This window comes from Giraffa tippelskirchi, chromosome X, assembly GCF_054371585.1.
Source record: "Giraffa tippelskirchi isolate mGirTip1 chromosome X, T2T-mGirTip1v1.2.pri, whole genome shotgun sequence".
Taxonomy (NCBI): Eukaryota; Metazoa; Chordata; class Mammalia; order Artiodactyla; family Giraffidae; genus Giraffa; species Giraffa tippelskirchi.
This window is the reverse complement of record NC_137289.1, coordinates 47,429,984-47,457,763: the sequence shown is the minus strand read 5'-3', so window position 1 is coordinate 47,457,763 and position 27,780 is coordinate 47,429,984. Positions and strand designations below refer to the sequence as shown.

The window sequence follows — 27,780 nt, the reverse complement described above, 5'->3', positions numbered from 1 at the left end:
TGGAAAATGAAAGGAATGTTTAAAATCTCATGGTGCTTAAATCCTACCTGAATTTATCTCTGAGTGTGGGCAGGTCCTGGCCACCAAACTGCAGACAGTTCTGCTAACGGGTAAAAGGTGAAATTCCCTCCTATCCCTACATGCTTAAATATCTTATCTCCCTTTTCTCGTTTCTGAAGAAAAACAATGAAGAGTTAATACCTGGTCTTTGTTTTTATCCTAAGAGTACAAAAACAGCATCAGAGCCTCCTTTGGCTCCTCCTGTGTCTGAAGAAGAAGATGAAGAAGAGGAAGAAGAAGAAGATGACACTGAGCCCCCACCAGTCATTGCACCAAGACCAGAGCATACAAAATCAGTAAGTCCCAAGTGACTGTTTCCAAATGATTCAACAGATGTCCTTTGAAACAATCCTAAAGTTCTAAACTAGTTGATGACCCAGTATCTATTGAGCATCTGTGTTCCCAGAACTAGAATGAGTGAGTAAAAGTCACTTAGTCGGGTCCAACTCTTTGCGACCCCATGGACTATACAGTCCATGGAATTCTCCAGGCCAGAATACTGGAGTGGGTAGCCTTTCCCTTCTCCAGGGGATCTTCCCAACCCAGGAATCAAATCCAGGTTTCCCACAATGATAGCTCAGTTGGTAAAGAATCTGCCTGTGATGCAGGAGACCCTGGTTCAATTCCTGGGTCAGGAAGATCCCCTGGAGAAGGGATAGGCTACCCACTCTGTTATTCTTGGGCTTCCCTTGTGGCTCAGCTGGTAAAGAACTGACTATAAGATACAAATTTCATTTGGGCTACTGTTTAGAGATACAGATTAGCACATGACAGTGAGAAGATAATACCAAACAACATATAAATAAGTGCTAAATTTTAAAACCATGGCAGAAGTTAAGCTAGAGAATGAAATCCATGGGAATCATGTAGGAAGTATGGCATCAGCAGAGGAACCAAGACCACAATTAACACAGTGTGTTTGGGGGCCTCAAAAAACGAGCTCCTGAGAGCTTTCAAGGGCAGTATACTTGAAGCAATGTAAAGTTCTTTTCTTGATAGAAATCAGTTGTCTTTAAAAGCTTATTAAAGGCTGAGGGGCAGAGTGGAGGGAGGGATGAATAGGTGGAGCACAGAAGATTTTTAGGGCAGAGAAAAATTCTGTATGACACCATAATGATGGATGCCTGTCACTACGTTATTGTTTACTCACTCAGTCATGTCCGACTCTTTTGCAACCCAATGGACTGTAGGCTGCCAGGCTCCTCTGTGGGATTTTCCAGGCAAGAATACTGGAGTGGGTTGCCATTTCCTTCTCCAGTGGATCCTTCTGACCCAGGGATTGAACCTGCGTCTCTTGCATTGGCAGGTGAATTCTTTCCACTGAGCCACCAGGGAAGCCCACATATCATTACACACTCATCCAAACCCATAGAATGTACAACATTAAGAGTGAACCATATGGTTGTTATATTGAAAGTGATGAAAAATAGGATACTTGAATATCATAATTCTATTGATCCAGTCTGTGTGTGGCCAAAAATATAATAGCCCAATGCTACCTTTATTATAGTTTGCTCTTCTAGTTCCTCCTGCTTGACTTCTGTAGGTAAATACAGTTCGGTAAATACCTCTACAGAAATTGATAATAATGGAGGCTGCCATCTCATATACAAGATGATGGGAGACAGAGAAGGCATTTCTGGAAAGAAAGAATCGAGGGGGAAGGTCAAACATAAATTTTGAGAATTAGAAGAGACTTAGCAAGTATACTCAGACCCTAAAACTTTAGGAAGATGATGTAATTATCTAGGGTTATACAACTATTTAGTTACAGAATTTTCACTAGTATCTGTATCACCCACACTCAGTTAGTGATTTTAGATTCAAGGGACATTGAATTTATTGTTGTTGTTGTTCAGTGGCTAAGTCATGTCTGACTCTTTGCAACTGCATGGACTGTAGCACGCCAGGCTTCCCTGTACTTCACTATCTCCCAGAATTTGCTCAAATTCATGTCCATTGAGTCAGTAATTGAATATATTAATGATCTACAAAAATTGATGCTTTTAGAGTTGTAATTGTAAAGGATACATTTAATAATTATGAAAGTACATGATAATAAATCATTGTGTGTATATTTTTAAAAAAGAGTGAACCACATGTAAACTGCGGACTTTCACTGATTCTGATGTGTCAATATTGGTTCATCAGTTGTCTTTAACTTGTAACAAAACTTGTTGTCTTTAAGATCTACACTCGTTCCGTGGTTGAATCGATTGCTTCACCAGCAGCACCAAATAAAGAGGTCACACCACCTTCTGCTGAGAACGCCAATTCCAGTACTTTGTATAGAAACACAGATCGGCAAAGGAAAAAATCCAAAATGACAGATGAGGAGATCCTAGAGAAGCTAAGTGAGTTTTTTTCTACCATCATCCGTTTCTTCATGGGAACATTTCTCATGAACCACTTTGAGTGGGAATTAAACCTTTAAAAATTTGAACCTGTTTGCAGGCTCCCTGAGGTCATGAGATAAAAAGTTTGAGATGCACTGTGTATTTTAAATCTCCACTCCCCCCTTACTCCTAATTACACAGAAACCAAATATTTTCACTTGAAAAAACTCAATTTAGGGGGAAACTTCACTAAATGAATTAAGTGGTAAGTTTTATTTTAAGATTTATTTTATTTTAAGATTATACCTCCCCCCAAAGTCTGATGAAAAATATCCTATCATCATACCCCAGGAATGCCCACCTGATCAATCATGATAGATAATTCAACCTCAGAATCCAACACAGTCAATCAAAATGGGCAGCCACAATAAAATAGCCCTTTCTCTCTGATGAAAAATATCCTATGATCATACCCCAGGGATGCCCACCTGATCAATCATGATAGATAATTCAACCTCAGAATCCAACACAGTCAATCAAAATGGGCAGCCACAATAAAATAGCCCTTTCTCTTAATTTAGGAGCATTGCTATATGGACAGGAAGTCAGGGCCAGCAGATGCTTTCAACCTCCTTCTTGCAGTGTTATTAGTGTATCCATGCTTGTGCATACACAGTTGCTCCATTTTACAAAACAACTTTTTTTCCAGTTACCTTTCTGGGTCAGAGAGATTTAAAGAAAACAAATTGTCTGTTGAAAAGAGCCAGATTTATGTGAAGCATACACATTAAACTCATACTCCAAAAGCATCTAACAAATTGCAAGTTTTCTGCACTTTGTGCCCTCAATCTAACTCCTATTCATCCTTCAAATCTCAGCTCAAAAGATGCCTCCTCGGGAAAGCTGTCCTTGTTTCTCTCAGTATGAGTTGAGGGATCTTTTTACTGCCTTTATCATGTGATGGTTTGATAGCATCACTGACTCAGTGGACATGGGTTTGAGCGAACTCAAGGAGTTGGTGAATGACAGGGAAGCCTGGCATGCTGCAGTCCATGGGGTCTCAAAGAGTCAGACACGATTTAGTGACTGGACTTTGAACTACTGTAGCAAACAATCCCACTGTACTTGTCTGTCTTCTTCACTAGACCAGGAGCTCTTTAAAGATAAGATTGTGTCTTCTTTTCCCACATGTCCAGCTCTAATAAAGTGTCTGCTACATAAAAGGACTTAATGGATGCTTTTTGATTGAATGGGTAAAAAAATGAGCAAACAAGTGCCTCTTCACTGGGTTCTTACTTGTCTGTTCTATGCCAGAGTCTTTTGGAGGAAACAATCAAAAAACAATTTCCTGATATTAAGAAGCTTACATTTTAATTTGTAAGATAAGATTTAATAGTGTGACACAATTAGAGAATAGGACGCCATCTTGTTCATGCAACAGTCCATCTAAAAGAACTCAGAAAAGGAAGAGACCGGCGCAGGCTATAGGCCACAGGAAGACTCTGCAGAGGTGGTCGTAGGGCCATTTTGCCCTCCAGGGGACATTTGACAGTATCTGGAGACATGTTTATTCTCACAGCATAGGGAATGCCACTTGCATCTAGTGGATAGAGTTGAAGGATGCTTCTAAACACTGTAATGCAAAGGATAGGCCTCCTTCCTTTCTCCTCTGAAGCAAAGAATTATTCAGCCCTAAATGTCAACAGTGCTGATGTTGAAACAATCTGAGACAGAGGTATTTGGGAAGGCTAAGTTTCGGGTTACAGTAGCCAGTAAGCGCTCAGAACTGGAATTGAGGGTTTAGCCAACTGACTTTACTGTACATGATTAAATATGCCTCTTTAGTGCTGATACCAACTATTTCCTGAATAAAAGCAGAAATAATTCCCATTTCCTAAGTGCCTTCTCTGCTGGCCACTTTGCATACATTATCGAGTTTAATGTTCACCATAATTCCTTGTGTTGGATTTTCCTAGCCTCATTTTATATATCAGTGAAAGTAAGCCTCAAAAAACTAAAGTTACCAGATCACTAAACTAATGCATGACGTAGCCAGAGTTGGAATTCAAATCTCTTTGCCTTTGAAGCTTGTATTATTTCTATTATTCAGTTTGCTTCTGCATATGCTGGCTGTCTGTTTGTGTAAAAGGGATGAATAAAGGAAAGAATTGCCTGGATAATTTCAGTTCAAGTATTCTTGGAATACTTATTGCCTTAGTTTTCTTCATTTTACATGTCCTATTATATCAGATTTTAAAAATATAACAGCCTTGCTTTAGTAAAAATTATTATTTGATACCTATTACAAATCTCAATAGATTTATTATAATGTAGGCATACCCCATGCCAAAGTGGCCTCCACTATAAGTGGGGAAAGTGGGAAGGGTGGCCTCACCTTCACTCTCAGGAATCTGATTACTGTGAGGTGGGTAGCCCAGACCACAGAGCTGTCAGGCTGTTCTTCCATGCAGATAGCAATTGTGAGGGCCAGCCCTTGGGATCATTCATTAATGGCTGAAATGAACAGATCATCTTTCAGTTTTACACAGATGGATAGCCTGGGTCTGGCTTGCTCATTGTGGTCTGGTCTGAATCTGATGGAAAATAAAGAAACCCCTACATTTTACTGAATTTTTTCAAAAGGTGCTGACTGTCAGCAAAATTGTGCAATCCTAGAAATTGGTTTCGGACTTCCCTCCTCTGGGCCCCACAAACACCTCTTTGTCTTGCCGCCCCCCCCCCAGCTGAAATTCCCCAAGGAAAATTCTTTCTCTTAATTTACCCTCAAATAGAGCCGGTATGAGTTTAAAGAGTTCTTTCGTTTTTTGTTTGGTTGTTTGCAGAAATCAGAATGTTCATTATGCCAAAGAGAAAATCTTTTCATGGTTGGACAACTTAGTTTATTTGATACATAGGACAATACATTGACTGACTTTTCTGTCACTGAAACCGCATCATGAGCCCCATTTTTAAATACTAGTATTTAGTGATTTCTTAAATCCTTGTCCTTTAAAGTGAATGGTTTGTTTCTCATTTAGGAAATTGCTCTGGTTGGAAGTTTTTCTGGTATTGCTATCATTTTTTCCTTTTGATTTTGAGTGGCTGATTTTTGTCACTTTGTGCCTATTGTGTCACAATGTTTTTTTAATCCTACCTTTAGTATAATTTATGAATACAAATTATAATGGCTCTGATGAAAGAGGTCACTGTAAAAGCTTGTTTTGTAATTCAGAATTGTAAACAAGGTTTCCTGTTCACTTGCTTTTCGTCAGTAGATGGCAGTACACACTCTCCTGTGACTGGTAATGGCCATGGGGGGTGCCATTTTATTTGAATAGCAGTTAAATTCAGAAGCAGGAGCGCATCAAAATGGTCGTCTTTTGGTCATTCTTATGGGACTTCCCTGATGGCTCAGCTGGTAAAGAAACCGCCTGACAATGCAGGAGACCTAAGAGATGTGGGTTCAATCCCTGGGATCCCCTGGAGAAGTAAATGACAATCCACTCCAGTATTCTTGGCTGGGAAATTCCATGGGCAGGGGAGCCTGGTGCGCTGCAGTCCATGGGCTCGCAAAAGAGTCAGACACGATTGAGCATGTGCACACATATATACACATCCCTTATGAAACGATTCATTCCCAGTTTCTGTTATTGTTGTTTTTATCCTGCATGCCACAGACATAAAAGTTGAATCATTTACTACCATAAAACCTTGTTAACTAATGCCTGCCAATTGGATTCGGTCATAATTCAGAAAGTGACTTGGCCTGAAGCTTACTTACTTTTGTTCAGTCTATGGAAAACAGTTTGCTCAGTAACTTATAGTATAACTTTCTTAGAAGACTTTAAACTATTAACAAAACTATGATTTGAAGTGACTTTAAAATCATCATTTCATTAAAAAAAATTAATTTCTAGGTCCTTACTAACCATTAATAGCTAGCTTGAATAAAAGTAGTTCACAATGTTGTAGAAATCTGGGAAGCGATTTGAAAAATGAAATAGCAACTCAGTTCAGTTAGGTTCAGTTGCTCAGTCGTGTCCGACTCTTTGCGACCCTATGAATAACAACACGCCAGGCCTTCCTGTCCATCACTAACTCCCTAAGTCCACACAAACCCATGTCCATCGAGTCAGTGATGCCATCCAGCCATCTCATCCTCTGTCGTCCCCTTCTCTTCCTGCCCTCAATCTTTCCCAGCATCAAGGTCTTTTCCAATGAGTCAGCTCTTTGCATCAGGTGGCCAAAGTATTGGAGTTTCAGCTTCAACATCAGTCCTTTCAATGAACAGCCAGGACTGATCTCCTTTAGGATGGACTGGTTGGATCTCCTTGCAGTCCAAGGGACTCTCAAGAGTCTTCTCTTGTGGACTCTGTGGGAGAAGATGAGGGTGAGACGATCTGAGAGAATAGCATTGAAACATGTATATTATTATATGTGAAACAGAACACCAGTCCAGGTTCGATGCATCAGACAAGTGCTCAGGGCTGGTGCAATGGGATGCCCTAGAGGGATGGAATGGGGAGGGAGGTGGGAGAGGGGTTCAGGGTGGGGAACACATGTAAACCCATGGCTGATTCATGTCAATGTATGGCAAAAACCACTACAATATTGTAAAGTAATTAGCCAGTGAATAAGGGAGCTGTGGTACATGTACACAATGGAATATTACTCAGCCATTAAAAAGAATACATTCGAATCAGTTCTAATGAGGTGGATGAAACTGGAGCCTATTATACAGAGTGAAGTGAGCCAGAAAGAAAAAACACCAATACAGTATACTAACACATATATATGGTATTTAGTAAATCGGTAAAGATAACCCTGTATGCGAGACTTCAAAAGAGACACAGATAAATAGAACAGTATTATGGACTCTATGGGAGAGGGCGAGGGTGGGATGATATGGGAGAATGGCACTGAAGCATGTAGATTATCATATGTGAAACGAAGCGCCAGTCCAAGTTCGATGCATGAGACAGGGTGCTCGGGGCTGGTGCACCAGGATGACCCAGAGGGATGGAATGGGAAGGGAGGTGGAAGGGGGGTTCTGGAAGGGGAAGACATGTACACGCATGGTGGATTCATGTCAATGTATTGCAAAACAAATACAATATTGTAAAGTTAAAAAATAAAAAAAAAATTAGCCTCCCACTAAAATAAGTAAATTAATTTTTTAAAAAAAGAGTCTTCTCCAACACCACAGTTCAAAAGCATCAGTTCTTCGGCACTCAGCTTTCTTTATAGTCCAACTCTCACATCCATACATGACCACTGGAAGAACCATAGCCTTAACTAGATGGACCTTTGTAGGCAAAGTAATGTCTTTGTTTTTTAATATGCTTTCTAAGTTGGTCATAACTTTCCTTCCAAGGAGTAAGCGTCTTTTAATTTCATGGCTGCAGTCACCATCTGCAGTGATTTTGGAGCCCAGAAAAATAAAGTCAGCCACTGTTTCCACTGTTTCCCCATTTATCTGCCATGAAGTGATGGGACCGGATGCCATGATCTTAGTTTTCTGAATGTTGAGCTTTAAGCCAACTTTTTCACTCTCCTCTTTCATTTTCATCAAGAGGCTCTTTAGTTCTTCTTCACTTTCTGCCATAAGGGTGGTGTCATCTGCATATCTGAGGTTCTTGATATTTCTCCCGGCAATCTTGATTCCAGCTTGTGCTTCATCCAGCCCAGAATTTCTCATGATGTACTCTGCATATAAGTTAAATAAGCAGGGTGACAATATACAGCCTTGATGTACTCCTTTTCCTATTTGGAACCAGTCTGTTGTTCCATGTCCAGTTCTAATTGTTGCTTCCTGACCTGCATACAGGTTTCTCAAGAGGCAGGTCAGATGGTCTGGTATTCCCATCTCTTTCAGAATTTTCCACAGTTTATTGTGATCCACACAGTCAAAGGCTTTGGCATAGTCAATGAAGCAGAAATAGATGTTTTTCTGGAACTCTCTTGCTTTTTTGATGATCCAGCAGATGTTGGTAATTTGATCTCTGGCTCCTCTGCCTTTTCTAAAACCAGCTGAACATCTGGAAGTTCATGGTTCACATATTGCTGAAGCCTGGCTTGGAGAATTTTAAGCATTACTTTACTAGCGTGTGAGATGAGTGCAATTGTGCGGTAGTTTGGAGCATTCTTTGGCATTGCCTTTCTTTGGGATTGGAATGAAAACTGGTCTTTTCCAGTCCTGTGGCCACTGCTGAGTTTTCCATGTTTGCTGGCATACTGAGTGCAGCACTTTCAAAGCGTCATCTTTTAGGATTTGAAATAGCTCAACTGGAACTCTGTCACCTCCACTAGCTTTGTTCATAGTGATGCTTCCTAAGGCCCACTTGACTTCACATTCTTGGATGTTTGGCTCTAGGTGAGTGATCACACCATCGTGATTGTCTGGGCCGTGAAGAACTTTTTTGTACAATTCTTCTGTGTATTCTTGCCACCTCTTGTTAATATCTTCTGCTTCTGTTAGGTCCCTACCATTTCTGTCCTTTATTGAGCCCATCTTTGCATGAAACGTTCCCTTGGTATCTCTAATTTTCTTGAAAAGATCTCTAGTCTTTCCCATTCTGTTGTTTTCCTGTATTTCTTTGCAGTGATCGCTGAGGAAAGCTTTCTTATCTCTCCTTGCTATTCTTTGGAACTCTGCATTCAAATGGGTATATCTTTCTTTTTCTCTTTTGCTTTTCGCATCCCTTCTTTCCACAGCTATTTGTAAGGCCTCCTCAGACAGCCATTTTGCTTTTTTTCATTTCTTTTTCTTGGGGATGGTCTTGATTCCTGTCTCCTCTACAATGTCACGAACTTCCATTGATAGTTCATCAGGTATTCTGTCTATCAGATCTAGTCCTTTAAATCTATTTCTCACTTCTACTCTATAGTCATAAGGGATTTGATTTAGCTCATACCTGAATGGTCTAGTGGTTTTCTCCACTTTCTTCAATTTAAGTCTGAATTTGGCAATAAGGAGTTCATGATCTGATCCGCAGTCAGCTCCTGGTCTTGTTTTTGCTGACTGTATAGAGCTTCGTCATCTTTGGCTGCAAAGAATATAATCAGTCTGATTTTGATGTTGACCATCTGGTGATGTCCATGTGTAGAGTCTTCTCTTGTGTTGTTGGAAGAGGGTAAATTGGTGATAGATATAACTTAAGTAAAATACATCTCTGTCTTAAAATATGGGGCATTTACAAAATGAAATTCCTCGTTTTATTTGCTTTTAATTCAACAGATATTTATTGAGTAACCAATGTATTCCACACACAGCTTTATATGAAGAAGCACTGGGGGTACAGGGATGCATAAGACATGGCTCCCGTCCTTACAACACGATCTATAAGGGGATGTCAAATACATAGATATAGATAGAAGGATGATGGATTAAGTACAAAGCAGGAGAGCAAGAACAAAAACAAGAAAAAAGCAGAAGTGTCAGAAAGAGAGAGAGAGAAGGTGCAGTAGTAGTACAGAGAAGTTATTAACTTTATTCCAAAAAATCAAGGAATACTTCCTAGAAGAGACTTAACTGAAGCTGAGTTGAAGGATGCATAAGAACTCGCCTGGAAGAAAACTTAGAAGGACATTCTAGGCAGAGACTAGCATACAAAGGAGGTATAAAGGCATATACTTGGGAATGTTAACTCATTCAATACCACTTGAATATAGAATTGGTGGTAGATGCTGGTACTAGAGTTTTAAGAGAAGAAGCCAAACCATGAAGCAGGATCTGATCATGAGCTGCAGTTTGTTCATTTTGGTGAGAGCATAAGGTTCCAGTGGGGGAGAAGAGATGGAGAACGATGCAGGAGCCAGATGTGAAGGACCTTGGATTCCATGCCAAGGAGTTTGAGCTTTACCCTGTAGGTGTTGGGGAGGCCTCCAGGAACGCTGAACCAGAGAATCACATAGTCAGGTCTGTACTTAGAGTATCCTGATAGAGGTGTGGAGCCTAGACTCAAGTGGGTGGAGGCTGAAAATTTTGAGTCCAGTTAGGAAGCTGTTGGAATTGTTCAAACAAAAAATGATGAGGGCCCAACTAGAACAGTAGTAGTGAGGAAATGATAGATTCAAAACGTATCTAGGAGGTAAACAGAGATAGGCCCATGGAAAATTCCACGTGGGGGTAAAGGTAAGGGATGAGTCAAGGTGATTACCAGATCTCTGACTTGGGCTCCTGATTAGTGGGATGGTAGTACCATTGACTGAGATTGGGAATACAAGAGGGAAAAACTTACAATAACTCATATATGTTAAGTCTTCTTTAACCTAACTGGAACATGGACTTGCTTGTCTTACAGAAACAGGACAACAACAACAAAAACCTAACCACCATGGATGAACAACCCATGAGTGAAACATTTATTATTTTTTCAAGTACACTATGTACTGGTAATTCTGAATTAAATTGTTCACTAGCCCAGAAAGTAGATCATATCTAAATTAGCACAAAGTATTATCTGTACCACACGTTTAGCTCTGGAATACATATTTTCTTGTTCACATTCATTTGGTTAACGGATTCAGTGGAAGCCATTGTTCTGTGCACTGAAGTTAGCAGAATGAAAAGACAATGTTCCAGCCTTCAGAAAGAAGCATATATGGGGCTTCCCAGGTGGTGCTAGTGGTCAATAACCCGCCTGCCAATTCAGGAGATGTAAGAGAAACAGGTTCGATCCCTGGGTAGGGAAGATCCCCTAGAGGAGGGCATGGCAACCCACTCCAGTATTCTTGCCTGGAGAATCCCATGGACAGAGGAGGGGCCTGGCGGGCTACGTTCCATGGGGTCACACAGAGTCGTACACGACTGAAATGACTTAGCATGCACACAAGTCTCATTAGAAGGATCAGAGAAGAATTTACAAGGGATGACTTGATATTATACTTACATAATAGATAGGCATTCATGGGATTGATAAGAAAAGGAAAGGGGGGGCATGTCCAAAGACCAGAGCCTTGGATAGTGATGGTGTTGCTAGGATATAAAGTAGGAAGGATGGAGAGGAGAGGAATAATATAAGGTTAGACTTGATTGGGTAGGAGCTAGGTGCTGCTTGATGGTAAAGGGCCTTCTATGCCAGACAAAAAATTTGAACTTGATCCTGTAGTAAGGAGGAACTTTTGAGGATTTATGGATAATGGAGTGAAATCACTATGAAGTAGGCTGACCTTACATCTCAGTTTAGCCAAGATAGTCTTGGTTTATGAATTATATGGTTACCCTATTCCAGAGGCATTGTGGAAAAGGAATTAGAGAAGGCAGAGTTTAGAGATAGGTAATGACTAGCACAATAGATATTGAGGGCCTAAACAATGGCATTGGCCATGGGCATGAAGAGGAGAAAATGGATAAGAGTGACAGTTAGCAGATAGACTCCATAATTAAATCATGTGTATAAATCTGTTTTACTGATTCCACACTTCTTTGAATAGGGTCCATGTTAGTAAGATATAACTTAAAGGTAATGATACTAATGTTTAAGAAAATTTAAAAGTACTGATACTGAGGTTCAGAGAGAAAAAGGAGAGCTGAAAGTATTCAGATGAATGATTCCCTTCAAAGTTGTCCTCTTGCGAACTTGTTCCCATGATGCTGCTATGGCACAGAATTTCCCTATACCTATTTGAGCATTGCATTGAAGAGTCAATGTCACTTCCTTTAGATTCATTCTGAGTAATGGCAAGTATTGATCCTCTGAGTAGTAGGTTTGATATTTTGAACTTGTAAAACTTTTTCCCAGAGCCAAACAGGATAAATGAATGGTTTTCTTGTGTGGTTTGTCAACTTATTCCACAATGTTTGAAACAAAAACAGTAAATAGATAAGTGCTTGCCCGGGGATGAATTGGTAAGCAAAGAAAGAATCAAGAGTGACTGCTAACCCATACAAGATTTCTTTTTAGGATGATAAAAATGTTCTAAAATCAGATTATGGTAACATTTAGTAAATTTGCACAAGCCTAAAGATTTACTCAAAGCCATTTAATTGTGCACTTTAAATGAGTGAACTTGATGGTGTGGAAATTGTATCTCAGTTAAACTGTTAACAATGTTTTGAATACTAGCAGGATCCTAGGTTCAAGGATGTGTGGAGATTTTTAGGATTTTATTTTATAATTATACAATTTTTTAATTGAAGTATAGTTGTCTTACAATATTATATTACTTTCAGGTGTCTGGGGATTTATGTTTTTTAAAAAAACAACCAGCCTTATTACTAAACTGTGTTCTTTATTAGACCCATCCCCATCCCCCATTGCCCTTAGTGTAGTACTGGGTACATATTAATTGCTCAAGAGATATTTATCCAGCAGAACTGAATGTGCTGCAGAATTGAATGTACTCAACTTCACTCCAATTCAGAGAAGATAGTGATTTTATTAAATACTGTGTTCAAGTCCTTAGATGTTTTTATCTCCTAATCTACAGTATCCTTTTATGAGAACTATTTTTATAAATGTTGGGTTATGATTAGTTCTTTTTGTTTCCCAAATATCATCAATTTTGAGTATAAGCATCTGGGTTATTACTACTAGTTTAATTAATATATTACTGTTTATTACTTTAATAAAATGTATCATTATCCATATAAACTTTGGACACCACATGAGAATGTTTCTCTAACATTTTATTTGTCATTGGCTCTAGCATCTTAAATGTTAGTATTAAATAGAGGAAATCAATCAATTTAAATGTCTCTCTCTCTCTTTCTTCCCTCCCTCCCCTCAGGAAGCATTGTAAGTGTTGGTGACCCAAAGAAAAAATACACAAGATTTGAAAAAATAGGTCAAGGGTAAGTGATTATATATATATGAAAACCGTGTGTGCATGCATGCATGCACACAAGCTTATAAGAAAATTCCTGCCCCCTCTACATCTGTATGGATGTTATGCTTAAGATCCTGTTTCATTGTCAAACTGTAAAGTGACAGGTGGTGGGGAAGGTCCTTATTGAATGATCCAGAGGTGGGCAGAGTTGACAGTTTAAGTAAGGACAAATAGATTAGTAATCCCTAAATGGGATGGAGTTCATCATTTTCACCAAGTATGCTTATAAGAATGGAGATTCCCAGGCCCTACTGCCAGAGATGTGGTTCAGAAGTCCAGAGTGGGGCCTAGTCACCTGAACTTTGGAGCTGTTTCCTCAAATAATCCTGACCTATCAGCTAGTCCTGGAAACCAAGGGGTTAGATCATTCACTGGAGCTAAAGGTGGGAGTCACCAGTTCTACAAATCAGCTATAAATAGACATGTTTCTCAAGCCTTGATGTGAAACTAAGCAGGAGTGCCTGAGTAGGCAACAGGGTTTGACATAGGAAAATGTTTTGTTTAAAGAGAAATGAAGTGCTCACTTCGGCAGCACATATACTAAAATTGGAACGATACAGAGAAGATTAGCATGGCCCCTGTGCAAGGATGACACGCAAATTCATGAAGCGTTCCATATTTTTGTACACCAATGTTCATCGCAGCACTGTTTACAATAGCCAGGACATGGAAGCAACCTAGATGTCCATCAGCAGACGAATGGATAAGGAAGCTGTGGTACATATACACAATGGAATATTACTCAGCCATTAAAAAAATACATTTGAATCGGTTCTATTGAGATGGATGAAACTGGAGCCCATTATACAGAGTGAAGTAAGCCAGAAAGAAAAACACCAATACAGTATACTAATGCATATGTATGGAATTTGAAAAATGGTAACGATAACCCTATATTGGAGACAGAATAAGAGACACAGATGCATAGAACAGTCTTATGGACTCTGAGGGAGAAGGTGAGGGTGGGACGTTCTGGGAGAATAGCATTGAAAAATGTATATTATCATATGTGAAACAGAACACCATTCCATGTTCGATGCATGAGACAAATGCTCAGGGCCGGGGCAATGGGATGACCCAGAGGGATGGGATGGGGAGGGAGGTGGGAGGGGGGTCCAGGAAGGGGAACACATGTAAAGCCATGGCTGATTCATGTCAATGTATGGCAAAAACTACTACAATATCGTAAAGTAATTAGCCCCCAACTAAAATAAATAAATTTATTAAAAAAAAATAAAGAGAAATGAAGCATTCTATAGGGTGTCCTTAGAGGGGAAATGAGACAAGATATTGGGTTGCCCAACAGGTTCGTTTGGGTTTTTGGTAAGATGTTACACAAAATCCCAAGCAAATTTTTTGGCCAATACAATATTTAGGTGTACCAACTCCTGTATGCCAGGAACCAAGATGGCATCCCAAAGGTCTCCTAACTGAGACCGGGGCTGGGAAGAAAGGGATACAGCTGATGTACCTGCAAAATTGTGGTATGCCCTCAGCTAATGGAGTCTGTTTTCAGGTAAGAGAATGTAGGATTTCTTCAGCCACCTCACTGCTTTTCCTGGGATTCCTAGGTTCAGAAAATTATTTATTATATATAAGTTGCACTATTTTTTGTGATTTTTATATTTTGTTTCTTTCTCCCCCTGCCCTGGCCAACTTTTGTACTAATGTGTCTTTTGAAATTGCCCACTTACGTCGGGAAATGAGGGAAAGGATTCATTAGACATTTTGACTAGAGGGTAAGAGGGACACTCGGCGATTGTGCCTGGTGGGAATCAAGGTGAGAAGACCCTAAGACGGAGGCAGAAACTCAGGGAGAAATATATGGCAGTGTCTTCTTCCAATGGAAACCATAATGGTGATGCATTTGAACTTTCTAGGAGAGTAAAATATATACCTGTTTGTGCTCTTGCTTCATTACTCATCATTTGATGTCACTGGTATTCTCACTTGCTCATTTAAAAAAAAAAAGTTTTGTGGTATCTAGAGGTCCCCTAAGGAGAAGGCAATGGCACCCCACTCCAGTACTCTTGCCTGGAAAATCCCATGGACGGAGGAGCCTGGTAGGCTACAGTCCATGGGGTCGTTAAGAGTCGGCTCAACTGAGCAACTTCACTTTCACTTTTCCCTTTCATGCACTGGAGAAGGAAATGGCAACCCACTCCAGTGTTCTTGCCTGGAGAATCCCAGGGATGGCGGAGCCTGGTGGGCTGCCGTCTATGGGCTCGCACAGAGTCGGACACGACTGAAGTGACTTAGCAGCAGCAGCAGCAGCAGAGGTCCCCTAAAACTTAACAAGTCAAATAGTATTTCTGCCCATTGCTCTAGGACAGTGCTGTCCAATAGAACTTTCTAGGATGGTAGAGATGGTCTACATCTGCACTGTCCTATGTGGACATACAGCCTAACATTTGGCTGTATAAAGGTGGAAGTTGCTCAATCGTGCCCAACTCTTTGCAACCCCATGGACTATACAGTCCATGGAATTCTCCAGGTCAGAATACTGGAGTGGGTAGCCTTTCCCTTCTTCAGGACATCTTCCCAACCCAGAGATCGAACCCAGGTCTCCCACATTGCAGGCAGATTCTTTACCAGCTGAGCCACAAGGGAAGCCCAAGAATACTGGAGTGGGTAGCCTCTCCCTTCTCCAGCCGATCTTCCCAACCCAGGAATCGAACCGGGTTCTCCTGCATTGCAGGTGGATTCTTTACCAGCTGACCAATCAGGGAAGCTATGGAGCACTTCAAATGTGCCTAGACTAAATGAGAGCTATTTATTTGCATAAATTTATTTGTTCACACATTTATTGAATACCAACTATGTGCCAGGCACTATGCTAAGTGCAGGAGAAACAGAGGTTGCTAATGATAGTGTGGGCTCTCAAGGAACTTATAATCTATAGTGATGAATGCTTGAACAGGCTAAATAGGATACCTTGGGTGACATGCCTACTCAATTCACCAAAGTGTAGGGCAGGATTGGCTTCTGTAGCCATTATTTCCCACCTGGAGTTTTCCTTCTTAGCTTCTAGTGAACTGGTTGTTTTATTTAAGTTAGAAAGCTATGCCGTCTCAAGTCCATGTGTCAATACAAACCTTAACTCACTTTCTTCTTGTCCAAAAGGTTAACACCATAAGGCAGGTTAAAAAACACAGTATTATCTGCTAAGAGAACTTGGAAGGGAAAAGTTACCTTTTAGATTTTATTTTAATTGAATTGGGTCTTTGATGGAGCTAACATTGCAAAGTGATACACAATCCATAGAGAAATAGCATTCCAGGTCTTTGCTGTCCAGTATGGTAGCCATGTGGCTATTGAGCCCCTGAAATGTAACTAGTCCAAATTGAGATATACTGTAATTACAAAACAGGCACCTGATTTCAAAAAGTTACTATGAAATAAATGATGCAAAATACCATAGTAATAAGGTTTGTATTGATTATATGTTGAATTGATATCTTAATACGTGTTAAGTAAAATATATTATTAATATTAATGTCACCTTTAATCTTTTTGAAATATAGCTACCCCAAATTTAAAATATGTCACATGTTAATATGTTTAATGGACAACACTGCCCTAGTTGTAGGTTTAAATGGGAGCTTTTTATTTGTTCATAAAGTGTTTTTATCAGAGTTGTCTTTGGGGCATGAAAGATGTTCTAATTTTGTTTTGATTGCTTATTCTCACTAAGACCCAACCAAGCCAAAACCATCACTGAATTTAGAAAAGAGAAAGGTAAGATATGGTTTCAAATATCTCCCAGATACCAGGTAATTAAGCAAGACTGATTTCTCCAAGAACAAAGATTAGGCTGCCAAGCTATTTTGCATACCAAAGAGATTTCCCCTCCTGGATGGTATTTGTGCTTCTAATCTCTGAAGGTGCAAAAGGAGAGTTCTCTATTTCTGCATACCTTTGTAAAGCTTTTACAATCTAAAATGAAAAATCAAAGCAGAAATCCTGCTTGCCACGGCAGAAAGATTTGTTTTAACATCCCAACAAGTTCATCATTTACAAGAATGTTGAAACTGGCAGATAATTCACTCATAGACCACATTCAGCTTTTAAATAAGCCCTTAGAGGGTAGGGAGTCTTTTTTTCTTGGGGGGGGGTTCTCAATTTACCTAATTTTATTAGAGTTATATTTGATTAGGCTTCATATTCAAAATATTAATTTGCTCTAACCAGCATTATTTTACAGGGGGGAGTTGAATTGGCCCCAAGCTATTTGGTTTTACATATTCTATTGCCTGAATATTGATGGTTCCCCCAAACCTATCACTTTCTCTGCATTCTTTTTTTATTAATTTTAATTTTTAATTGGAGGATAATTGATTAACAAAGTTGTGTTGGTTTCTGCCATACAACAACGTAAATCAACTGTAAGTACATATATATATATACATATATATATGTGTATATCTCCCTTCTCTCATGAGCCTCCCCCCCACCCTCCCCCCAGGACTCTTTTTGATTTATCCTTTTATAGCCTTTTATTGTCTAGCAGAGTCCTTTTGTACTTAGCAAATCCCCCTGAAACAGTTTTAATCAACAGCCAGAGTTCATTTGGCCAAGCTCAGAGATTTATATAGCTTCCCCTGTCTGTTTCCCCCATTTCTCTGGATCTGTTTTTGCCCCAATAAATATTTGTTGAACTAATAAAAATGTTTGTCTTTCTAGCTCTCCCTTTCCTCTGTCCTCTGTCTTTTCCTGAGTATATGCATGTCTTTCTAGCTCCTTCCGTCTCTCTCTTTTTTTTCCAATATGTCTTCAACTGTTTCTCATAATGACTAGATCAGCCTCACATCCTCCTTTGGCTATTTGGCTATTCGTGTGTGTCACATGTCTGTCTTTTTTGTCCATGTTGGCTTCACCTTCTGCCCATTTTCAGATACACACCCAACCAAAATGGTCATCATATAAAATCAAGATGTATTTACCTAGCTATTAAAGATGTGAGCTAGTAACTTAAATATATTTATTTACTCTAACTCTATTGTTTATTTAATAAACTCATCTTTTTTTCATTTTTGAGTAGATTTTTGCTCTCTTCTTAGTTTTAAAGGGAATGAGCAAAATGCTGATTTATTTCTCTCTAGATCAGGAAAAAAACACTTAAATTAATTTTCCTTTTACTTAAATTGCTCTCAATGGATTTTCCAGTGAAATATTGACCCAAGTTAGATAAACTAGATTCTACTCTCAATATATAGGCTACCTTGGTGGCTCAGTGGTAAAGAATCTGCCTACAATTCAGGAGATGCAGGTTCGATCCCTGGTTGGGAAGATCCCCTGGAGAAGGAAATGGCGACCCGCTGCAGTATTCTTGCCTGGGAAATCCTATGGACAGAGGAACCTGGCAGGCTACAGTACATGGTGTCGCAAAGAGTCAAACATGACTGAGAGACTAAACAACAACAATTATCAATGTATAGAGTTTTTATTTTCTTTTCAAACTTACAGAGTTTGGGTTTTTAAAAAAAAATTGTTTTGCTTTACCTACAATGATGGTGACATTCAAACCTGTGTCAGTAACCAGTTGGTGGTAGAAATAATCAGCCCCAGTATTCCATTTTTAGCTCCCTGGAGCACAACAGCTTACCATTGGGAGCCAGATTTGAGAGGAACCTCTCCATTAATCACCCTCATCTACATGGAAAATGAAAATTTTTCCAGTATGGATTCCTGCTCTCCTAGCATTCAGGCCTGGGGCCAGAGTATTGAACTTCATCTCTCATAAATCAAATTCAGAATTGCATGTCTAATCATTTGAGGCCATAGCTGTGACTTGAAGGCTAAAAATGACATTATTTTATCAGATTTCCTGTGAAAAGTATCCTATAAGTGGCCACTAAATCTAAGTATTTAGAGCAGATATATGTATAGTTTAAAAAGAAACAAAGAAAACAGGACTGGTACCCCACAAATTATCATTAACTTGACAATATGAGTTTCTCAGAAATATATCTGGTGGAGATTTAAGCATCTTCACTCTCTAGGATAGTTATAGAAAAGAACTTGTTCAATAAATGAAGTAGGGTGAGACACCAAAATTAAATATTGATTTTCAGTCAACAGCTGTCATCGGCTCGCCTGTGCAACTCCTGAATAAGCAGTAGCTGTGTAACAGGGCTGAATTTGTGAACATGGCAGCTGTCCGAACAGATTTCTCATTAATATATTTAAATTCATTTTAAGATCTTTCCTTAAATGAGAGTGCACTGAAAATAAACCCTTTTTTTCTTTCAAGTTTCTGTTTGTTTTCTCTTCAACATTTTAATAGAAAAATATTTTTCAGGAAGCAGCTCAGAGGAAATGGTTTAGATCCAGTTTAACAAATAACGTGTTTCATTCAGCGAACTTTTGTCAAGGGTCTATTATGTGGAATGCAGAGTAGTAGTTAAGAACTGGGTTCTAGGAGTCAACAGAGACCTCAGTAGCTCTCAGAATATTTAACACAGAGAAATGGAGAGTTGTATTAAGAAATAAACTGGACCGCCTCACTCCCAGATGCATCTCCCTTTCCCCCATCTTTATCCACACTCTTCTTTTCTTAACAGTCATCTCCCTCACAAATTGCTCTTTGGCTGTCGCAGCCTTAACATCTTTTCTATGTCCTTCTGAATCCTACAGCTTAGATCTGCACCGGCATGTCTACACCACTTATATCTTAGCTTGTCTAGATATGTAAAATTGGTTGAAATTCTGAAAACCATGGTGAAATAAAGGGAGGCTATTTGGAAAATTTGAAGAGAAAGAAAGCCCAGATTCTGAAGTCAGAAGGCTGTGGGCAAGGTATTTAGTTTAAGCACCAGTTCTCTCAGTCATAGTAGGCAGAATTCACATACCTTATAAGGTTGTGAGAAATGAATGAGAGAAGATACTTAAAGTGCTTGCACAGTACGTAGCACATAGTGAAGGGCTCCAGAAATGATAGTTATTTTTAGGGGTAAAAGTCACACCCACAGTTAGCAAAATACAGTAATTATTGTAAATAATTACTAAGAGCTATGGGGACAGGGACAAGGGGACAAACTGTTTATAGCCAGGAGACAGGTATGATGAAGAACTCTTCGAGGAGGATGTGATTGAATATTGGGGTTTAACAAGTAGAGATTATGGCAAGTTTCAGTTGAAGAAAACCAAGTGAACAACTGCTTCAGACTGTAGGTTTCATTCATTTTGATATCCCTAGGACCTGCAATAATGTCTGGCATAGAGTAAATATTCAGCAAGTATTGGATGAATGCATACTGAAAAGACTAGAAGAATTAAATCAAGAATTCCAATTCTACAGACAGTCAAAAGTATATTTTGGCAGGGACGTTAACAGGAAATAATGCTAGAAAGATCAGTCGGGGCTGTGTTATGAAACAAATTGAGATATAAGCAATACCATGTTTTTTCTTTGTTTGAGTTTAATTCTTTTAAGTCGGTAATACTTGGACATGGTAGAAGATACAGAGGAGTAGACAGTGAAAAGTAAGAGTCCCTCCAACCCTTTTCCCTAAGCCTATCAGTCACCTTGCATGGAGGGAACTTCCAGAAAGAGGAAGTTTCTGATTTCTTATATTTTCACAGAATCTCTGCACACTTACACAAACATATACACATGTGTACATGTGTGCTCATACACATCATATATGCTCAAATATTAGGTGACACTGTTTTTTGACTCACCTGAATACACAAAGTATTAGATATATGAATCAATGGTGAGTGTCTACTTATGACATTTAACTTGTTAATTCACCCTTATTTACATATTTAAAACCACACATTATATAAAATCATATATAAATTAGGAGACATTTTTCTACTCTCAACATTTCACAAGCAGTATAATTCAAACTCTGCCCATACATCTTTATTGTTTTTTCTAATCCCGGAGCCCCTTTTTTGAGTCCCCCAGCAGTTAGCCAAGTACATCATCTGACTTCCATCTAAGATCTTTGAGAGGAAATATTTTTGAATCTACATATGATTCTGACCCTGGATATTTTATTCCTAGTTACAATTACCCATTTATATGACATTAAGATGATTGTCTTCTGAATCTATCCTGTAGATGTAGATTTAGATGTTAACAATGTAACTCTATACACTATCACTTTTAAAAATCTCTGTTACATTTTTCAGACTTACACAAGAGTGGAGAAAATTGTATAGGAATAGGACCTCCCATATTTTTATCACCCAAATTCAGCATTTATTATTATTTTTAATATAATCATGCCATTATAACATGTATACAAATTTAACATCGAACATGCAGTTGATAATCAAGAGTTGGCCATTTGTCTCAAAAATGCAGTTTTTATGGAAAGTCCACCTTCACTTATAGAAGCCCACTTTCATTTATGGAAAGTCCACTTTTACTTTCCATAAAAACTGCATTTTTGAGACAGTGGTCAACTCTTGATTAACAACTGGGTGTTTGATGTTAAATTTTTATACATGTTATAATGGCATGGCGATTATAATAATGTTGAATTTGGGTGATAAGAATATGGGAGGTCCCATACAATTTTTTCTACTCTTTTGTAAGTCTGAAAAACTTAACCGAAATTTAAGTTGATTTATTTGTTCAAATCAGTATCCAAAAAATTCACATATCGCATTTGGTTGTGTCTCTTAAATCTCTGTACTCTAAGCAGCAGTACACAGCCTTTTTGGCACCAGGGACTGGTTTCATGGAAGATAATTTTTCTATAGACTGTTGGTGAGGGGACGGTTTCAGGATGATTCTCATAAGGAGCACACAACCTAGATCGCTTGCATGCACAGCTCACAGTAAGTTTGCACTCCTGTGAGAATCTAATGGTGCCCGCTGATCTGACAAGAGGCAGAGCTCAGGTGGTAATGCAAGTGATGGGGAGCAGCTGTAAATACAGATGAAGCTTCATTTGCTTACCTGCCACTAAACTCCTGCTGTGAAGCCAGTTTGTAATGGGCCACCAACTGGTACAAGTCCATGGCCTAGGTACCCTGCTCTAAAGCGTCTCCTTTCTTTTACTGCTGCCATTTACTTACTGAACAAACTCATCAGCATCTTGTAGAGTATGCACTTCGTGGATTTGTCTGTTGGTTTTATTTGATTCCATTTACCTTGCCTCCATATTTCTTGTATTTCCTATAAATGGAAGTTAGCTCTAGATGCTTAATTAGGCTCAGGTTCAGTTTGGGGTAAGATTTCTTTGTCGGTGGTGCTCTGTGTTTCATAGTATATTATATCAAGAGGTACAGTGTCTGATTGTCCCATGTTTTAGTGATGAGTAGATCAAAAGACTCACTGGGTGATTGTCCCCTCCAATGCAAATTTTGTCATCAGCCTTTCATCTAATGGTTTCATCTATTGATGATTATTGCCCAAATCAGTTATTTCATTAGAGGTTACAGAATGGCCATTTTTAAAATTTTATCATTCCATCTACACTTATCGGTTAAAATACTTATGTTAAAAAGAACTTTGTCTCTTTAGCTGGGGAGTTTTTGGTTACCCTGAAATATAGCTCATGCAGGGAATTCAAGATAAACAATTAATTTTTAAATTGCCATTTTTCAGTATAACATGTTGGTACTCAAGCTACTTCTAAAGGTGTCCAATGAGAGGTATTTTGATTTAAGTGGGAGAGGGAAGTATTCTCTTTTATTAAAAAAAATCTTTATAAACTCATGGGTTTTTTATGTTTTCAGTCTGCTTCAATTCATCTATTACTGTTTTTGATGGTCATACTGTCCCATCTTTACCTACTGGGAGCCCCTTTCATTGCATTCATTTTGTTTTTTGGTTTATTTTTTTAATTAAAAAAATTATTGGAGTAAAATTGTTTTATAATGTTGTTTTGGTTTCTACTATAAAGTGATTTAGTTATACATATTCATATATCCCCTCTTCCATAGATTTCCTTCCCATTTAAGTTGCATTAAGCTTGGAAGTAACCTTTAAAAAATTTTGTTTTGATATCTAACACCTGCATTTATGAGGTCATTCCTTAAGAAATAATTTATTTACATCCCTTCTTTCCAATTCTGACAGATACCCTTTATGAGCATCCAAAACTAGCATTGATTGAGACTATTTCCACTTAACTGTGTCTCTCCTAAACTGTACTTTGTGGATAAAAATAAATGGGTATGGAGAATTACTACATTACATAAATGATTTTATAAGGATATGAATATAAGGCCATTCCCTTTTTTTCTGAGGGAAAAGTTGGGAGAGAACCCTTTACCTTGTATTTGGGATATATGGTGCATTTCTCTTTGTGTGTGTGCACGTGTGGGCTGTACATATATTTTTAACACAAATGTTAACACACTATATATCTCCTTTGCTATCATGTGACTATGTGCTAGAGATGGTTCCATGTTGGTACACCATTCTTTTTAACAGATGTACAGTGTTTTGCTGTTTAGATGTACCAGGCCCAAATTGATAGACATTTAGCTTGTTTCCAATATTTTGCTACTATAAACAAATAAGCCATTTCATACATATGCAAGTTTATCATTAAGATAAAATCCTAAAAGTGGAATTGTTACATTAGAAGGTAGGTGTATTTTTCATTTCCAAGTTGCCCTCCATAGAGGTTGTTCCATTTAACACTCCCACCAACAATGTATGGGGGTGCCTGTTTGTCCACACTCTCACCAACACAACCATGTTCAAATATGTGGGGTTTTAGTATAATAATAAAAACTGTCCCCACACTGATTTTCAAAGGAAAAATGTTTAAGAAAGATATTCTAACAAGAAATTATGTGTCAAAAGAGAAGGCTATCCTGAAGAATCCATTGGCCAATATAATCCATGTGTGTATTATACCAGAGTATCTTTGTTGCATGTCGTGTCTCTTCATATATTAGATCAGCCATGCAGCTCAATTTGTCAGCAAGTGAAAATGGGAGGATTTCTTGAAATCATTTTCCTCCTATACATAAAGTATATCTGACCCAAAGAAATTTTTGTCTACCCTCGGGATCTTTGCCAATCATATCATTATATAGAATAATATAACCAGTTCATCAGTAATTGCAAACAAATATTTTTTGGAAGCCCCCCAGTCCCCATCCCTCTAAATTAACTTTAGTTTTAGTGCTTAAGCAAGCAAATATATCACATGAAGTATTTTGCAGACTTAATCTCTTATTGTAACATGGTGTTCCCATATGGAAGATGAATATTTTTGAAACTTGTTTTTTAAAGGACTGGATGAATAACAGCTTGCTTTGCAAATCTGACAAAGCAGTATTCAGCATAGAACTCAAGGATAAGTGCTGAGAATAAAACCTCTGACCTGTTTTTCTTTGTTCAAGAAAGTATTTGCAAGAGCAGAAGTGGTATCTTGAGGGCTTACAAAAGTGATTCTTTGAGTAAGAACACCCGCCCCATGTTTGCTTCCTCATTGGATCTATTCGGGGGTGTACAAGATAGAACACTGGAATGAGGCACTAAATAGATGTATTCTGAGCTTCAGAGTAGAATTTGTGATGAAGGGGATTGGAAATACATTAGCATATGTGAAGAACAGTGTTTATGGAGAAATGGAAGATGCTCCAACCATCTCATCCTCTGTTGTCCCCATCTTCTCCCGCCTTCAATCATTCCCAGCATCAGGGTCTTTTCCAATGAGTCAGCTCTTCGTATCAGGTGGCCAAAGTATTGGAGTTCAGCTTCAACATCAGTCCTTCCAATGAACACCCAGGACTGATCTCCTTTAGGATGGACTGGTTGGATCTCCTTGCAGTCCAAGGGACTCTCAAGAGTCATCTCCAACACCACAGTTCAAAACCATCAATTCTTTGGCGCTCAGCTTTCTTTACAGTACAACTCTCACATCCATACATTGGAGAAGGAAATGGCAACCCACTCTAGTGTTCTTGCCTGGAGAATCCCAGGGATGGGGGAGCCTGGTAGGCAGCCGTCTATGGGATCGCACAGAGTCGGACACGACTGAAGTGACTTAGGAGCAGCAGCAGCGCATCCATACATGACTACTGGAAAAACCAAAGCTTTGACTAGACAGACCTTTGTTGGCAAAGTAATGTCAATGCTTTTTAATATGCTGTCTAGGTTGGTCATAGCTTTTCTTCCAAGGAGCAAGTGTCTTTTAATTTCATGGCTGCAATCACCATCTGCAGTGATTTTGGAGCCCCCCAAAAATAAAGTCTATCACTGTTTCCATTGTTTCCCCATCTATTTGCCATGAAGTGAGGGGATCTTAGATGCCATGATTTTAGTTTTCTGAATGTTGAGTTATAAGCCAACTTTTTCACTCTCCTCTTTCACTTTTATCAAGAGGCTCTTTAGTTCTTCTTTGCTTTCTGCCATAAGGGTGGTGTCATGTGCATATCTGAGGTTATTGATATTTCTCCTGGCAATCTTGATTCCAGCTTGTGCTTCATCCAGCCCAGCGTTTCTCATGATGTACTCTGCATATAAGTTAAATAAGCAGGGTGACAATATACAGCCTTGATGTACTCCTTTTCCTATTTGGAACCAGTCTGTTGTTCCATGTCCTGTTCTAACTGTTGCTTCTTGACCTGCATACAGATTTCTCAGGAGGCAGGTCAGGTGGTCTGGTATTCCCATCTCTTTCAGAATTTTCCACAGTTTGTTGTGATCCACACAGTCAGTCAAAGGCTTTGGCATAGTCAATAAAGCAGAAATAGATGTTTTTTCTGGAACTCTCTCGCTTTTTTGATGATCCAGCAGATATTGGCAATTTGATCTCTGGTTCCTCTGCCTTTTCCAAATCCAGCTTGAACATCTGGAAGTTCATAGTTCATGTATTGTTGAATCCTGGCCTGGAGAATTTTGAGATTACTTTGCTAACGTGTGAGATGAGTGCAATTGTGCCGTAGTTTGAGCATTCTTTGGCATTGCCTTTCTTTGGGATTGGAATGAAAACTGACCTTTTCCAGTCCGGTGGCCACTGTTGAGTTTTCCAAATTTGCTTGCATATTGAGTGCAGCACTTTCACAGCATCATCTTTTAGGATTTGAAATAGCTCAACTGGAATTCCATCAAGTCCACTAGCTTTGTTCATAGTGATACTTCCTAAGGCCCCCTTGACTTCACATTCCAGAATATCTGGCTCTAGTTGAGTGATCACACCATCATGATTATCTGGGTCATGAAGATCTTTTTTGTATAGTTCTTCTGTGTATTCTTGCCACCTCTTCTTAACATCTTCTGCTTCTAGTAGGTCCATACCATTTCTGTCCTTTATTGTGCCCATCCTTGCATGAAATGTTCCCATGGTATCTCTAATTTTTTGAAGAGATCTCTAGTCTTCCCCATTCTGTTGTTTTCCTCTATTTCTTTGTATTGGTCACTGAGGAAGGCTTTCTTATCTCTCCTTGCTATTCTTTGGAATACTGCATTCAAATGAGTATATCTTTCCTTTTCTCCTTTGCCTTTCACTTCTTTTCTTTTCACAGCTATTTGTAAGGCCTCCTCAGACAACCATTTTGCCTTTTTGTATTTCTTTTTCTTGGGGATTGTCTTGATCCCTGCTTCCTGTACAATGTCAGGAACCTCCATCCATAGTTCTTCAGGCACTGTGTCTATCAGATATAATCCCTTGAATCTTTTTCTCACTTCCACTGTATAATCATAATGGATTTGATTTAGGTCATACCTGAATGGTCTAGTGGTTTTCCCCACTTTCTTCAATTTAAGTCTGAATTTGGCAACAAGTAGTTCATGATCTGAGCCACAGTTCGCTCCTGGTCTTGTTTTTGCTGACTGTATAGAGCTTCTCCATCTTTGGCTGCAAAGAATATAATCAGTCTGATTTCGGTGTTGACCATCTAGTGATGCCACGTGTAGAGTCTTCTCTTGTGTTGTTGGAAGAGGGTGTTTGCCTTGACTAGTGCGTTCTCTTGGCAAAACTCTATTAGCCTTTGCCCTGCTTCATTCTGTACTCCACGGCCAAATTTGCCTGTTACGCCAGGTGTTTCCTGACTTCCTACTTTTGCATTCCAGTCCCCTAGAATGAAAAGGACATCTTGTTTGGGTGTTGGTTCTAGAAGGTCTTGTAGGTCTTCATAGAACCATTCAACTTCAGCTTCTTCAGCGTTACTGGTCAGGGCATAGACTTGGATTACTGTGATGTTGAATGGTTTGCCTTGGAAACGAACAGAGATCATTCCGTTGTTTTTGAGATTGCATCCAAGTACTGCATTTTGGACTCTTTTGTTGATTATGATGGCTACTCCATTTTTTCTAAGGGATTCTTGCCCACAGTAGTAGATATCATGGTCATCTGAGTTAAATTCACCCATTCCAGTCCACTTTAGTTCGCTGATTCCTAAAGTGTTGACCTTCACTCTTGCCATCTCCTGTCAGACCACTTCCAATTTGCCTTGATTCATGGACCTAACATTCCAGGTTCCTATGCAGTATTGTTCTTTACAGCGTCGGACTTTACTTCCATCACCAGTCACATCCGCAACTGGGGGTTGTTTTTGCTTTGGCTCCATCCCATCATTCTTTCTGGAGTTATTTCTCCACTGATCTCCAGTAGCATATTGGGCACCTACC

The 27,780-nt window shown here is 39.0% G+C and overlaps 1 protein-coding gene and 1 non-coding gene across 5 annotated transcripts in view; both read left to right on the top strand.

Annotated features, from left to right (window-relative positions):
* PAK3 (p21 (RAC1) activated kinase 3) overlaps nucleotides 1-27,780 on the top strand; it is a 131,096-nt gene that overhangs the window by 63,736 nt on the left and 39,580 nt on the right. For all 4 annotated transcript variants that reach the window (XM_081563906.1, XM_081563907.1, XM_081563905.1 and 1 more), the window contains 3 exons: nucleotides 225-356; nucleotides 2,249-2,414; nucleotides 13,128-13,191. In XM_081563906.1, the coding sequence (XP_081420032.1) occupies nucleotides 225-356; nucleotides 2,249-2,414; nucleotides 13,128-13,191 (362 nt within the window). The remainder of the gene's footprint in view (nucleotides 1-224; nucleotides 357-2,248; nucleotides 2,415-13,127; nucleotides 13,192-27,780) is intronic.
* Nucleotides 13,743-13,849, top strand: LOC145537327 (U6 spliceosomal RNA). Its single transcript, XR_014076347.1, has one exon. It is a non-coding gene; the product is annotated as a U6 spliceosomal RNA (small nuclear RNA).